General features: G+C 43.5%; 1 protein-coding gene across 3 annotated transcripts in view; it reads left to right on the top strand.

Annotated features, from left to right (window-relative positions):
- Positions 1-583: 583 nt before the first annotated feature.
- Positions 584-12,870, top strand: part of LOC143955631 (uncharacterized) — an 86,865-nt gene continuing 74,578 nt past the window's right edge. For 2 of the 3 annotated variants that reach the window (XM_077465732.1, XM_077465733.1), the window contains exons 1-5: positions 584-666; positions 1,823-1,938; positions 2,193-2,327; positions 2,416-2,539; positions 2,656-2,753. In XM_077465732.1, coding sequence (XP_077321858.1) covers positions 1,843-1,938; positions 2,193-2,327; positions 2,416-2,539; positions 2,656-2,753 — 453 coding nt within the window. In that variant the 5' untranslated portion in view covers positions 584-666; positions 1,823-1,842. Of the gene's footprint in view, positions 667-1,822; positions 1,939-2,192; positions 2,328-2,415; positions 2,540-2,655; positions 2,754-2,842; positions 3,026-3,104; positions 3,241-8,905; positions 10,480-12,870 lie in introns of those variants that run through there. The other variant, XM_077465731.1, reaches the window with a different exon arrangement.

The raw sequence follows: 12,870 nt of genomic DNA, 5'->3' as shown, positions 1-12,870 counted from the left end.
GTAAGGTACAGGTGACCTGTTTTGGTGTAGCATTTTGGGGGCTGATTGCCTTCAGCTTGGGAGCGAGCCAAGAAATGTTACAAGAATATGGAAACCTACCTCTGATACTTGAATGAAACTAATGGTATTGAATATAGAACTTCTTAAGTCTAACGAGACTATTGGTATACTTCTCCTGCTTCTAGCATTACCTATGCCTAGGTACTCTCCTCAATGGGTCATGTACGTTATATCCCTTGTGTTTTCCTCATACTTCTATTTTCTGCAATTTGTCAATTCTACTGTCATCAGATTGCTATTTGTGACCAGTTTATTTTTCACTTATTTTGTAAATTTTTCCAACAAAAAAAAAAAACAATTGAACGAAAAAAATGCTCTGGGATGAACTCAAGGGGATAAAGGAAGAAAACACTTAAGGGGTTAACTGAAATGTGATCTGGATTGATAAAAGTTAGAACAAGGCCCATCGAGGATTGCAGTCCCTATCATCTCCACAAGGTGGCAATCTCACTTATAATGAGAAGAACACACACAAGTCTCAATGATCCCTACAGACAGGAAGTGATGTCAGGTATAAATAGGAATTTCCAAGGGAGAGGTGAGTCATGAGGAAGTAGAGAGGAGACGTTGCTGGGACAGACGAGGAAGTAATAAGATATTATAGAGGTAATAAGATGCGAATATAATAATTTTACACTACCTACATCAACATATATGTATCTAATATCTACTTCCATTCCAAACGCACATATCAATGTTTATTACATGATCAATTAATAGAATTCCCTCCAATTGTGAAGTCCATCAACATATACCCTACGTACTACGTCTGGGTTTATAATTTTTATATGGATCTACCAAAACAAGAACTCAATTTACTGACCATCAGGTGAATGGAAGTGATATAAAGAAGACTCATCTGAATCTGCCCCTATGATGGTTGTGTAAGTACATGGAAGAGACCACCATGTGACGTCACCCATCACTGTATCAAGTAGGACACGTCAACTGACACGCTTACCTTTCAAGCTGTGTTGAGAGTTCCTCGGTCATCCAGATTGTATGAGTCTTGGATTGTTGTCTGGGTGGGATGGGGTAGCTGAGACTAGTTTTGGAGGAAGTTAGTTGAGGTTGAAGTTGGCCAGGACTTCATAGGGGTCCCCCAATGCTCTGTCTTTGGACATGTCCCATTCTCTATCCACACCTCCTCCCGGGATCAGCTGATTGTCCATGGCTTCTAATACCACCTCTATGTGGATGGCACCCAAATCTGTCTCTATACTCCTCGGCTTACCCTTCAGATTCCTCCCCCATCACTAACTTACTTCCCTGGTGACTTCATGGCAGCATATTCACCCGTATGTTGCCACGAATAGGCACCAGGAAAGGAAAATTACGGAAAGGTAAGTATTTGATTTTCTGTTATCTGACATATCAGTCTGGATGTCTCACCACTTCCTCACACTCGTTCTTTCCAAAACTCCGCTCATATTTCCTATGAAGGCTAGATAGGAATACGGAGAGTTCATTGTAGTCTACTGATATTAGAATTCAAATGTTTTTCAATGTGTTCAAATAAATGTTTAATGTTATCATTGAGAACTCGGCTGATAGTAATAATCCTTTCCTCTGATGGAGATAATGTAACAAGGGAATAGGAGAGTCTTGGAATGGTGGAACTCTTAATGATAACACAACCTTTGGTTTTCTGTGTGATAATCAGAACTTGGACTGCGCTCAGCACTGCGGGGGCTTTCTCTTCCATCTGAAATTCTGAGATTTTAAATTGATATAAAATTTTCCATTTATGACCTTCGAACAGGAGTGTTCTGTACAAATAATATGACCACTTCATTGATGATGGACAAGGGCTGGAGTCATAGTATGGAGAACATAATGAACCTGACGCTGGAGATCATCTACCAGCTGACCGGAGAGGTGAGGAGTATTCTGGGAGGTCACATGACATCACTCTTATCTCTATTAATAATACACAGACCTGACCGGAGAGGTGAGGAGGATTCTGGGAGGTCACATGACATCACCCTTATCTCTATTAATAAAACACAGACCTGACCGAAGAGGTCACATGACATCACTCTTATCTCTATTAATAAAACACAGACCTGACCGGAGAGGTGAGGAGGATTCTGGGATTCTAACATGATGTTCCTATTGGTTCTCCAATACAGAGATTTCCTCTTGTGAAGTCCGGTGATCATATGACCATCACAGTGCCTCCATGTGACTCCCTAAAACCTGAGAGACACAACATGGAGAAGATTCTAGAAGTCACCAAGAAGATGATGGAGCTGCTGACAGGAGAGGTGAGGAGGATTCTGGGAATTCTGGGACATTATCCAGTAACAGACAAGGGATGTGTCTGGATGGTGACTGTATCATTGTGTGTGTCAGGTTCCTATAAGGTGTCAGGATGTCACTGTCTATTTCTCCATGGAGGAGTGGGAGTATTTAGAAGGACACAAGGATCTCTACAAGGACGTCATGATGGCCAATCAGCCGCCCCTCACATCACCGGGTAAGAGGAGACTTTATTGTAAAGGAGAGAGCAGTACGGAGGCTCCACCTAGATCCCCCATCATCTGATAAACACATAGAAACAATGTATTCAGTCAGTGTGTGTGTTTCCTACAGATGGATCCAGTAATGGGAACCCACCAGAGAGATGTCCCCGTCCTCTGTATTCCCGGGATTCCACACAGGAAGATCACACCATCCCCCACCATCATCAGGTAGATGAGGAACAATCACTGATAGTATCATTAGGATCTGTACATTATCTGCATTGTTACCATTCATGTCATTTTTATTATATATTCAGAGTGGAAACCTGAGAGATCCTAAAGTTGAGGTTAAAAAAGAGATAAAAGTGGAGGATGAGGAGGATGGAGCAATGGAGAAAATGCACAAAGATCTGTACCAGGACACCATGGAGGAGTCATCCAGATACAGGAACCCACCAGAGAAATGTCCCACACAGGAAGGTCACAATCAAAATCATCAGGTAGATGATTGACAATTATTAATAGTTCTGATTTATACACAGCATGTTTGTTACAATGAATGTTTTATTCCGTTTTCAGAGTGGAAACCTTAAGAATTCCAATACTCTTGTTAAAGAGGAGAATGAGGAGTATGGTGTAATGGAGTATTTAGAAGGACACAAGGATCTCTACAAGGACGTCATGATGGACAATCAGCCGCCCCTCACATCACCGGGTAAGGAGAGTATATTCACTGCACTTTTATTCCCTGTTAATCTTGTTCAGTTCAGGACGATCTGTCTTCTATTAGACTGAATAATTTTTAATTGCCTTTTAGTAGTTGTAGTGAATTGAATATAAAAAATAGACCTATCCAGGTAATGATTAACTGAAATCTGGCCATTTTGATTAAACCTGTTTAATCCCTCAGCAATGATAAAATAGTTTCCATATAAAAGATCCATCTCCATTCCTCCAATATAATGTCATGTTCCCAACAAATGAGGAGGAGATACTGGACACCATATGAAAGGTCCATCTCCATTCCTCCAATATAACGTCATGTTCCCAACAAATGAGGAGGAGATACTGGACACCATATGAAAGGTCCATCTCCATTCCTCCAATATAACGTCATGTTCCCAACAAATGAGGAGGAGATACTGGACACCATATGAAAGGTCCATCTCCATTCCTCAATATAACGTCATGTTCCCAACAAATGAGGAGGAGATACTGGACACCATATGAAAGGTCCATCTCCATTCCTCAATATAACGTCATGTTCCCAACAAATGAGGAGGAGATACTGGACACCATATGAAAGGTCCATCTCCATTCCTCAATATAACGTCATGTTCCCAATGAATGAGGAGGAGATACTGGACACCATATGAAAGGTCCATCTCCATTCCCCAATATAACGTCATGTTCCCAACAAATGAGGAGGAGATACTGGACACCATATGAAAGGTCCATCTCCATTCCTCAATATAACGTCATGTTCCCAACAAATGAGGAGGAGATACTGGACACCATATGAAAGGCCCATCTCCATTCCTCAATATAACGTCATGTTCCCAACAAATGAGGAGGAGATACTGGACACCATATGAAAGGTCCATCTCCATTCCTCCAATATAACGTCATGTTCCCAACAAATGAGGAGGAGATACTGGACATCATATGAAAGGTCCATCTCCATTCCTCAATATAACGTCATGTTCCCAACAAATGAGGAGGAGATACTGGACACCATATGAAAGGTCCATCTCCATTCCTCCAATATAACGTCATGTTCCCAACAAATGAGGAGGAGATACTGGACACCATATGAAAGGTCCATCTCCATTCCTCCAATATAACGTCATGTTCCCAACAAATGAGGAGGAGATACTGGACACCATATGAAAGGTCCATCTCTATTCATCAATATAACGTCATGTTCCCAACAAATGAGGAGGAGATACTGGACACCATATGAAAGGTCCATCTCCATTCCTCAATATAACGTCATGTTCCCAACAAATGAGGAGGAGATACTGGACACCATATGAAAGGTCCATCTCTATTCATCAATATAACGTCATGTTTCCAACAAATGAGGAGGAGATACTGGACACCATATGAAAGGTCCATCTCTATTCATCAATATAACGTCATGTTTCCAACAAATGAGGAGGAGATACTGGACACCATATGAAAGGTCCATCTCCATTCCTCAATATAACGTCATGTTCCCAACAAATGAGGAGGAGATACTGGACACCATATGAAAGGTCCATCTCCATTCCTCCAATATAACGTCATGTTCCCAACAAATGAGGAGGAGATACTGGACACCATATGAAAGGTCCATCTCCATTCCTCAATATAACGTCATGTTCCCAACAAATGAGGAGGAGATACTGGACACCATATGAAAGGTCCATCTCTATTCATCAATATAACGTCATGTTTCCAACAAATGAGGAGGAGATACTGGACACCATATGAAAGGTCCATCTCCATTCCTCAATATAACGTCATGTTCCCAACAAATGAGGAGGAGATACTGGACACCATATGAAAGGTCCATCTCCATTCCTCAATATAACGTCATGTTCCCAACAAATGAGGAGGAGATACTGGACACCATATGAAAGGTCCATCTCCATTCCTCAATATAACGTCATGTTCCCTACAAATGAGGAGGAGATACTGGACACCATATGAAAGGTCCATCTCCATTCCTCAATATAACGTCATGTTCCCAACAAATGAGGAGGAGATACTGGACACCATATGAAAGGTCCATCTCCATTCCTCAATATAACGTCATGTTCCCAACAAATGAGGAGGAGATACTGGACACCATATGAAAGGTCCATCTCCATTCCTCAATATAACGTCATGTTCCCAACAAATGAGGAGGAGATACTGGACACCATATGAAAGGTCCATCTCCATTCCTCAATATAACGTCATGTTCCCAACAAATGAGGAGGAGATACTGGACACCATATGAAAGGTCCATCTTCATTCCTCCAATATAACATCATGTTCCCAACAAATGAGGAGGAGATACTGGACACCATATGAAAGGTCCATCTTCATTCCTCCAATATAACGTCATGTTCCCAACAAATGAGGAGGAGATACTGGACACCATATGAAAGGTCCATCTCCATTCCTCAATATAACGTCATGTTCCCAACAAATGAGGAGGAGATACTGGACACCATATGAAAGGTCCATCTTCATTCCTCCAATATAACATCATGTTCCCAACAAATGAGGAGGAGATACTGGACACCATATGAAAGGTCCATCTCCATTCCTCAATATAACGTCATGTTCCCAACAAATGAGGAGGAGATACTGGACACCATATGAAAGGTCCATCTCCATTCCTCAATATAACGTCATGTTCCCAACAAATGAGGAGGAGATACTGGACACCATATGAAAGGTCCATCTCCATTCCTCCAATATAACGTCATGTTCCCAACAAATGAGGAGGAGATACTGGACACCATATGAAAGGTCCATCTCCATTCCTCAATATAACGTCATGTTCCCAACAAATGAGGAGGAGATACTGGACACCATATGAAAGGTCCATCTTCATTCCTCCAATATAACATCATGTTCCCAACAAATGAGGAGGAGATACTGGACACCATATGAAAGGTCCATCTCCATTCCTCAATATAACGTCATGTTTCCAACAAATGAGGAGGAGATACTGGACACCATATGAAAGGTCCATCTCCATTCCTCAATATAACGTCATGTTCCCAACAAATGAGGAGGAGATACTGGACACCATATGAAAGGTCCATCTCCATTCCTCCAATATAACGTCATGTTCCCAACAAATGAGGAGGAGATACTGGACACCATATGAAAGGTCCATCTTCATTCCTCCAATATAACATCATGTTCCCAACAAATGAGGGGGAGATACTGGACACCATATGAAAGGTCCATCTCCATTCCTCAATATAACGTCATGTTCCCAACAAATGAGGAGGAGATACTGGACACCATATGAAAGGTCCATCTCCATTCCTCCAATATAACGTCATGTTCCCAACAAATGAGGAGGAGATACTGGACACCATATGAAAGGTCCATCTCCATTCCTCAATATAACGTCATGTTCCCAACAAATGAGGAGGAGATACTGGACACCATATGAAAGGTCCATCTCCATCCCTCAATATAACGTCATGTTCCCAACAAATGAGGAGGAGATACTGGACACCATATGAAAGGTCCATCTCCATTCCTCAATATAACGTCATGTTCCCAACAAATGAGGAGGAGATACTGGACACCATATGAAAGGTCCATCTCCATTCCTCAATATAACGTCATGTTCCCAACAAATGAGGAGGAGATACTGGACACCATATGAAAGGTCCATCTCCATTCCTCAATATAACGTCATGTTCCCAACAAATGAGGAGGAGATACTGGACATCATATGAAAGGTCCATCTCCATTCCTCAATATAACGTCATGTTCCCAACAAATGAGGAGGAGATACTGGACACCATATGAAAGGTCCATCTCCATTCCTCAATATAACGTCATGTTCCCAACAAATGAGGAGGAGATACTGGACACCATATGAAAGGTCCATCTTCATTCCTCCAATATAACATCATGTTCCCAACAAATGAGGGGGAGATACTGGACACCATATGAAAGGTCCATCTCCATTCCTCCAATATAACGTCATGTTCCCAACAAATGAGGGGGAGATACTGGACACCATATGAAAGGTCCATCTCCATTCCTCAATATAACTTCATGTTCCCAACAAATGAGGAGGAGATACTGGACACCATATGAAAGGTCCATCTCCATTCCTCAATATAACTTCATGTTCCCAACAAATGAGGAGGAGATACTGGACACCATATGAAAGGTCCATCTCCATTCCTCAATATAACGTCATGTTCCCAACAAATGAGGAGGAGATACTGGACACCATATGAAAGGTCCATCTTCATTCCTCCAATATAACATCATGTTCCCAACAAATGAGGGGGAGATACTGGACACCATATGAAAGGTCCATCTCCATTCCTCCAATATAACGTCATGTTCCCAACAAATGAGGGGGAGATACTGGACACCATATGAAAGGTCCATCTCCATTCCTCAATATAACGTCATGTTCCCAACAAATGAGGAGGAGATACTGGACACCATATGAAAGGTCCATCTCCATTCCTCAATATAACGTCATGTTCCCAACAAATGAGGAGGAGATACTGGACACCATATGAAAGGTCCATCTTCATTCCTCCAATATAACATCATGTTCCCAACAAATGAGGGGGAGATACTGGACACCATATGAAAGGTCCATCTCCATTCCTCCAATATAACGTCATGTTCCCAACAAATGAGGGGGAGATACTGGACACCATATGAAAGGTCCATCTCCATTCCTCAATATAACGTCATGTTCCCAACAAATGAGGAGGAGATACTGGACACCATATGAAAGGTCCATCTCCATCCCTCAATATAACGTCATGTTCCCAACAAATGAGGAGGAGATACTGGACACCATATGAAAGGTCCATCTCCATTCCTCAATATAACGTCATGTTCCCAACAAATGAGGAGGAGATACTGGACACCATATGAAAGGTCCATCTCCATTCCTCCAATATAACGTCATGTTCCCAACAAATGAGGAGGAGATACTGGACACCATATGAAAGGTCCATCTCCATTCCTCAATATAACGTCATGTTCCCAACAAATGAGGAGGAGATACTGGACACCATATGAAAGGTCCATCTCCATTCCTCCAATATAACGTCATGTTCCCAACAAATGAGGAGGAGATACTGGACACCATATGAAAGGTCCATCTCCATTCCTCCAATATAACGTCATGTTCCCAACAAATGAGGAGGAGATACTGGACACCATATGAAAGGTCCATCTCCATTCCTCCAATATAACGTCATGTTCCCAACAAATGAGGAGGAGATACTGGACACCATATGAAAGGTCCATCTCCATTCCTCAATATAACGTCATGTTCCCAACAAATGAGGAGGAGATACTGGACACCATATGAAAGGTCCATCTCCATTCCTCAATATAACGTCATGTTCCCAACAAATGAGGAGGAGATACTGGACACCATATGAAAGGTCCATCTCCATTCCTCCAATATAACGTCATGTTCCCAACAAATGAGGGGGAGATACTGGACACCATATGAAAGGTCCATCTCCATTCCTCCAATATAACGTCATGTTCCCAACAAATGAGGGGGAGATACTGGACACCATATGAAAGGTCCATCTCCATTCCTCAGATCTGTGTTGCGAACGATTGAAATTTGTTTGTTGATGATAAATAATAATATTATTTCTTTCTAACAGATGAATGTGATGTTGGGAATTCCTCAGAGGGGTCTCAGGTCTCGTCTGATTATGACGAAGAGGAATATGGATCCAAAACCAAATCTCGGGGAGTAAAGACTTATTTGTGCCCGGAATGCGGTCGAAGTTTTAGACGGAAGAATAATCTGCAAAGACACATGAGATTTCACACCGGTGAGACTTTCCCCTGTAAAGAGTGCGGGAAATGTTTTTTACGAAGCGATAGACTCACGGAACACCTGAGGATCCACGTTGGGGAAAAGCTGCATACTTGTACAAAGTGCGGGAAAAGTTTTTCAGGGAAATATAGACTCATCCGACACCTGAAGACCCACACAGATGATAACCCGCATCCCTGTCCAGACTGCGGCCAGAGCTCCAATCAGATTGGTGGTCTTTGCAGCCATCAGAAAATTCCCGTGGTCAAGAGTTCCCATTCATGTTCGGAGTGCGGGATTACTTTTGATACTCTATCTGAATTTACCATTCACCAGAAAGCCCACGCCGGTAAGAGGATCTTTCCCTGCTCGGAGTGCGGGAAAGTGTGTGGAACTAAATCCCGTCTTGTGATCCACCAGAGAAGTCACACCGGTGAGAGGCCCTATTCATGCTCCCAATGCCAGAAAGGATTCGTAGTGAAGTCAGAACTTGTCATCCACCAGAGAAGTCACACCGGCGAGCTGCCGTTTTCATGCCAGGTGTGCGGGAAAGGTTTCACACGACGCGGGAACCTCACCAATCACATGAAAGTCCACATTCAGGAGAAGCCGTTCTCCTGCTCGGAGTGCGATCGATCCTTCAGCCGGAAAAATGAGTTTGTTATGCACCTGAACGATCACACCGGGGATCACCCTTTCTCATGCTCAGTGTGCGGGAAAGGTTTCTCTCATACAGGAAAACTTCACGTACACGAGAGAACTCACAAGGGTTTCACACGACAGGGGAACTTAACTAATGACATGAAAGTCCACACTCAGGAGAAGTCGTTCTCCTGTCCCGAGTGTAAGAAATCCTTCACCCAGAGAAATGAATTTGTTATGCACCTGAGCGTCCACACGGGGGATTATCCTTTCTCATGCTCAGTGTGCGGGAAAGGTTTCTCTCATAGAGGAATGCTTAACGTACACATGAGAACGCACAAGGGTTTCACGGGGCAAGGAAACGTAACTAATGACATGAAAGTCCACACTCGGGAGAAGCCGTTCTCCTGTCCGGAGTGCAAGAAATCCTTCTCCCGGAGAAATGAGCTTGTTATGCACCTGAGCGTCCACACGGGGGATTATCCTTTTTCATGTGCGGAGTGCGGGAAAGGTTTCGCTCATAAAGGGAAACTTCACTTACACGAGAGAACTCACAAGCGCGAACAACCTTAAGCCTGTTCAGAGTGCGGGGTAAAATGGGGTGGGGGGGGGACGTGGCCAGGATCTGACACCTAGCGTACACATTGCGTTCCCCCCCAGCACCACCGATCCCAAGACCCGTTCTCATCCGACTACGACTAAGGCTTTTGGCGAAACGCGTCAGTTTATTGTTTTATTGTCACTCTGATGTACCAATAAACGACACTTCAAGGATTACAGTGTTGCCGGCTTTTCTTACTACTAAACCATGGAGATCGGAACTTGATCCTAGCCTAGAACCTGCCCAAGTCTTCTTTTCAAAATGCCAAGATCTCTCGCTCTTCCCCCCAATTAAGCTCCAAAAATACACCAGGTACAGTAGATCCTCCATGGGGGCATCAAATGCAGCCTCATATATCCCAGCCGACTCCATATCCTGGAGGGAAAGCCAACCATTTGATGGCCAACCAGATTCTTTGATGGCCCGGCTGCCGCGTCCACCAGGTTGGACACCCTCATGCTCAAACGGGGCTCCTCTGATCAGCACACCTCATTATTGGAGACCACCTCAGTCTGGTCAGTGGAACCTTGTGTATTGTCTTATGAAAGCTCGGGGCATTTCAGTGCTTTTTGTTTCTCACCATGAAAAAGTACATGCCGGCCGGCTACTGAAGCCATCCTCGTCTTTCTGTCAACAAGTCACCATAATTCCTCTTTCTTGACCTAACCTCCAAAGTAAATGGTGAAGATATAATTGAGGAGGACTGGACAGGAACCGGTATCTGTCAGAGGGAAGCCAATACGGTTCCAAAGTCTTCATAGAACAGACTACACTCCCCATAGGTTCCACAAATTGAGCCCCGCCCTACCTTCTGCCTGTTGGCGTTGGGGTCATCGTGATGGAGGCTTTTTCCATAGCCCTGTCCTCACGTTTCTCTATTCTGGAAGGAAATTGTGGATTTTGGGATTTGGCCCACCTTACCCCAACACCGAAAATCTGCTTACTGGATCTAGTAGAAGACTTGGTTTCCTCTATTGCTGGAAGGAGACGTCTAGGCTTAGTAGAAGACTTGGTTTCCTCTATTGCTGGAAGGAGATGTCTAGGCTTAGTAGAAGACTTGGTTTCCTCTATTGCTGGAAGGAGACGTCTAGGCTTAGTAGAAGACTTGGTTTCCTCTATTGCCGGAAGGAGACGTCTAGGCTTAGTAGAAGACTTGGTTTCCTCTATTGCTGGAAGGAGATGTCTAGGCTTAGTAGAAGACTTGGTTTCCTCTATTGCTGGAAGGAGACGTCTAGGCTTAGTAGAAGACTTGGTTTCCTCTATTGCTGGAAGGAGACGTCTAGGCTTAGTAGAAGACTTGGTTTCCTCTATTGCTGGAAGGAGACGTCTAGGCTTAGTAGAAGACTTGGTTTCCTCTATTGCTGGAAGGAGACGTCTAGGCTTAGTAGAAGACTTGGTTTCCTCTATTGCTGGAAGGAGACGTCTAGGCTTAGTAGAAGACTTGGTTTCCTCTATTGCTGGAAGGAGACGTCTAGGCTTAGTAGAAGACTTGGTTTACTCTATTGCCGGAAGGAGACGTCTAGGCTTAGTAGAAGACTTGGTTTTCTCTATTGCTGGAAGGAGACGTCTAGGCTTAGTAGAAGACTTGGTTTCCTCTATTGCTGGAAGGAGACGTCTAGGCTTAGTAGAAGACTTGGTTTCCTCTATTGCTGGAAGGAGACGTCTAGGTTTAGTAGAAGACTTGGTTTCCTCTATTGCTGGAAGGAGACGTCTAGGCTTAGTAGAAGACTTGGTTTCCTCTATTGCTGGAAGGAGACGTCTAGGTTTAGTAGAAGACTTGGTTTCCTCTATTGCTGGAAGGAGACGTCTAGGCTTAGTAGAAGACTTGGTTTCTTCTATTGCTGGATGGAGACGTCTAGGCTTAGTAGAAGACTTGGTTTCCTCTGTTGCCGGAAGGAGACGTCTAGGCTTAGTAGAAGACTTGGTTTCCTCTGTTGCCGGAAGGAGACGTCTAGGCTTAGTAGAAGACTTGGTTTTCTCTATTGCTGGAAGGAGACGTCTAGGCTTAGTAGAAGACTTGGTTTCCTCTATTGCTGGATGGAGACGTCTAGGCTTAGTAGAAGACTTGGTTTACTCTATTGCTGGAAGGAGACGTCTAGGCTTAGTAGAAGACTTGGTTTTCTCTATTGCTGGAAGGAGACGTCTAGGCTTAGTAGAAGACTTCGTTTCCTCTATTGCTGGAAGGAAACGTCTAGGTTTAGTAAAAGACTTGGTTTCCTCTATTGCTGGAAGGAGACGTCTAAGCTTAGAAGAAGACTTGGTTTTCTCTATTGCTGGAAGGAGACGTCTAGGCTTAGTAGAAGACTTGGTTTCCTCTATTGCTGGAAGGAGACGTCTAGGCTTAGTAGAAGACTTGGTTTCCTCTATTGCTGGAAGGAGACGTCTAGGCTTAGTAGAAGACTTGGTTTCCTCTATTGCTGGATGGAGACGTCTAGGCTTAGTAGAAGACTTGGTTTCCTCTATTGCTGGAAGGAGACGTCTAGGCTTAGTAGAAGACTTGGTTTCCTCTATTGCTGGAAGGAGACGTCTAGGCTTAGTAGAAGACTTGGTTTCCTCTATTGCTG

This window comes from Lithobates pipiens, unplaced genomic scaffold (genome assembly GCF_037356315.1).
Source record: "Lithobates pipiens isolate NorthernLeopardFrog02 unplaced genomic scaffold, aLitPip1_a1.2 Scaffold_35, whole genome shotgun sequence".
In the NCBI taxonomy this organism is placed as follows: Eukaryota; Metazoa; Chordata; class Amphibia; order Anura; family Ranidae; genus Lithobates; species Lithobates pipiens.
The sequence above is the reverse complement of the archived record's forward strand: the minus strand, read 5'-3'. Positions and strand labels throughout refer to the sequence as shown.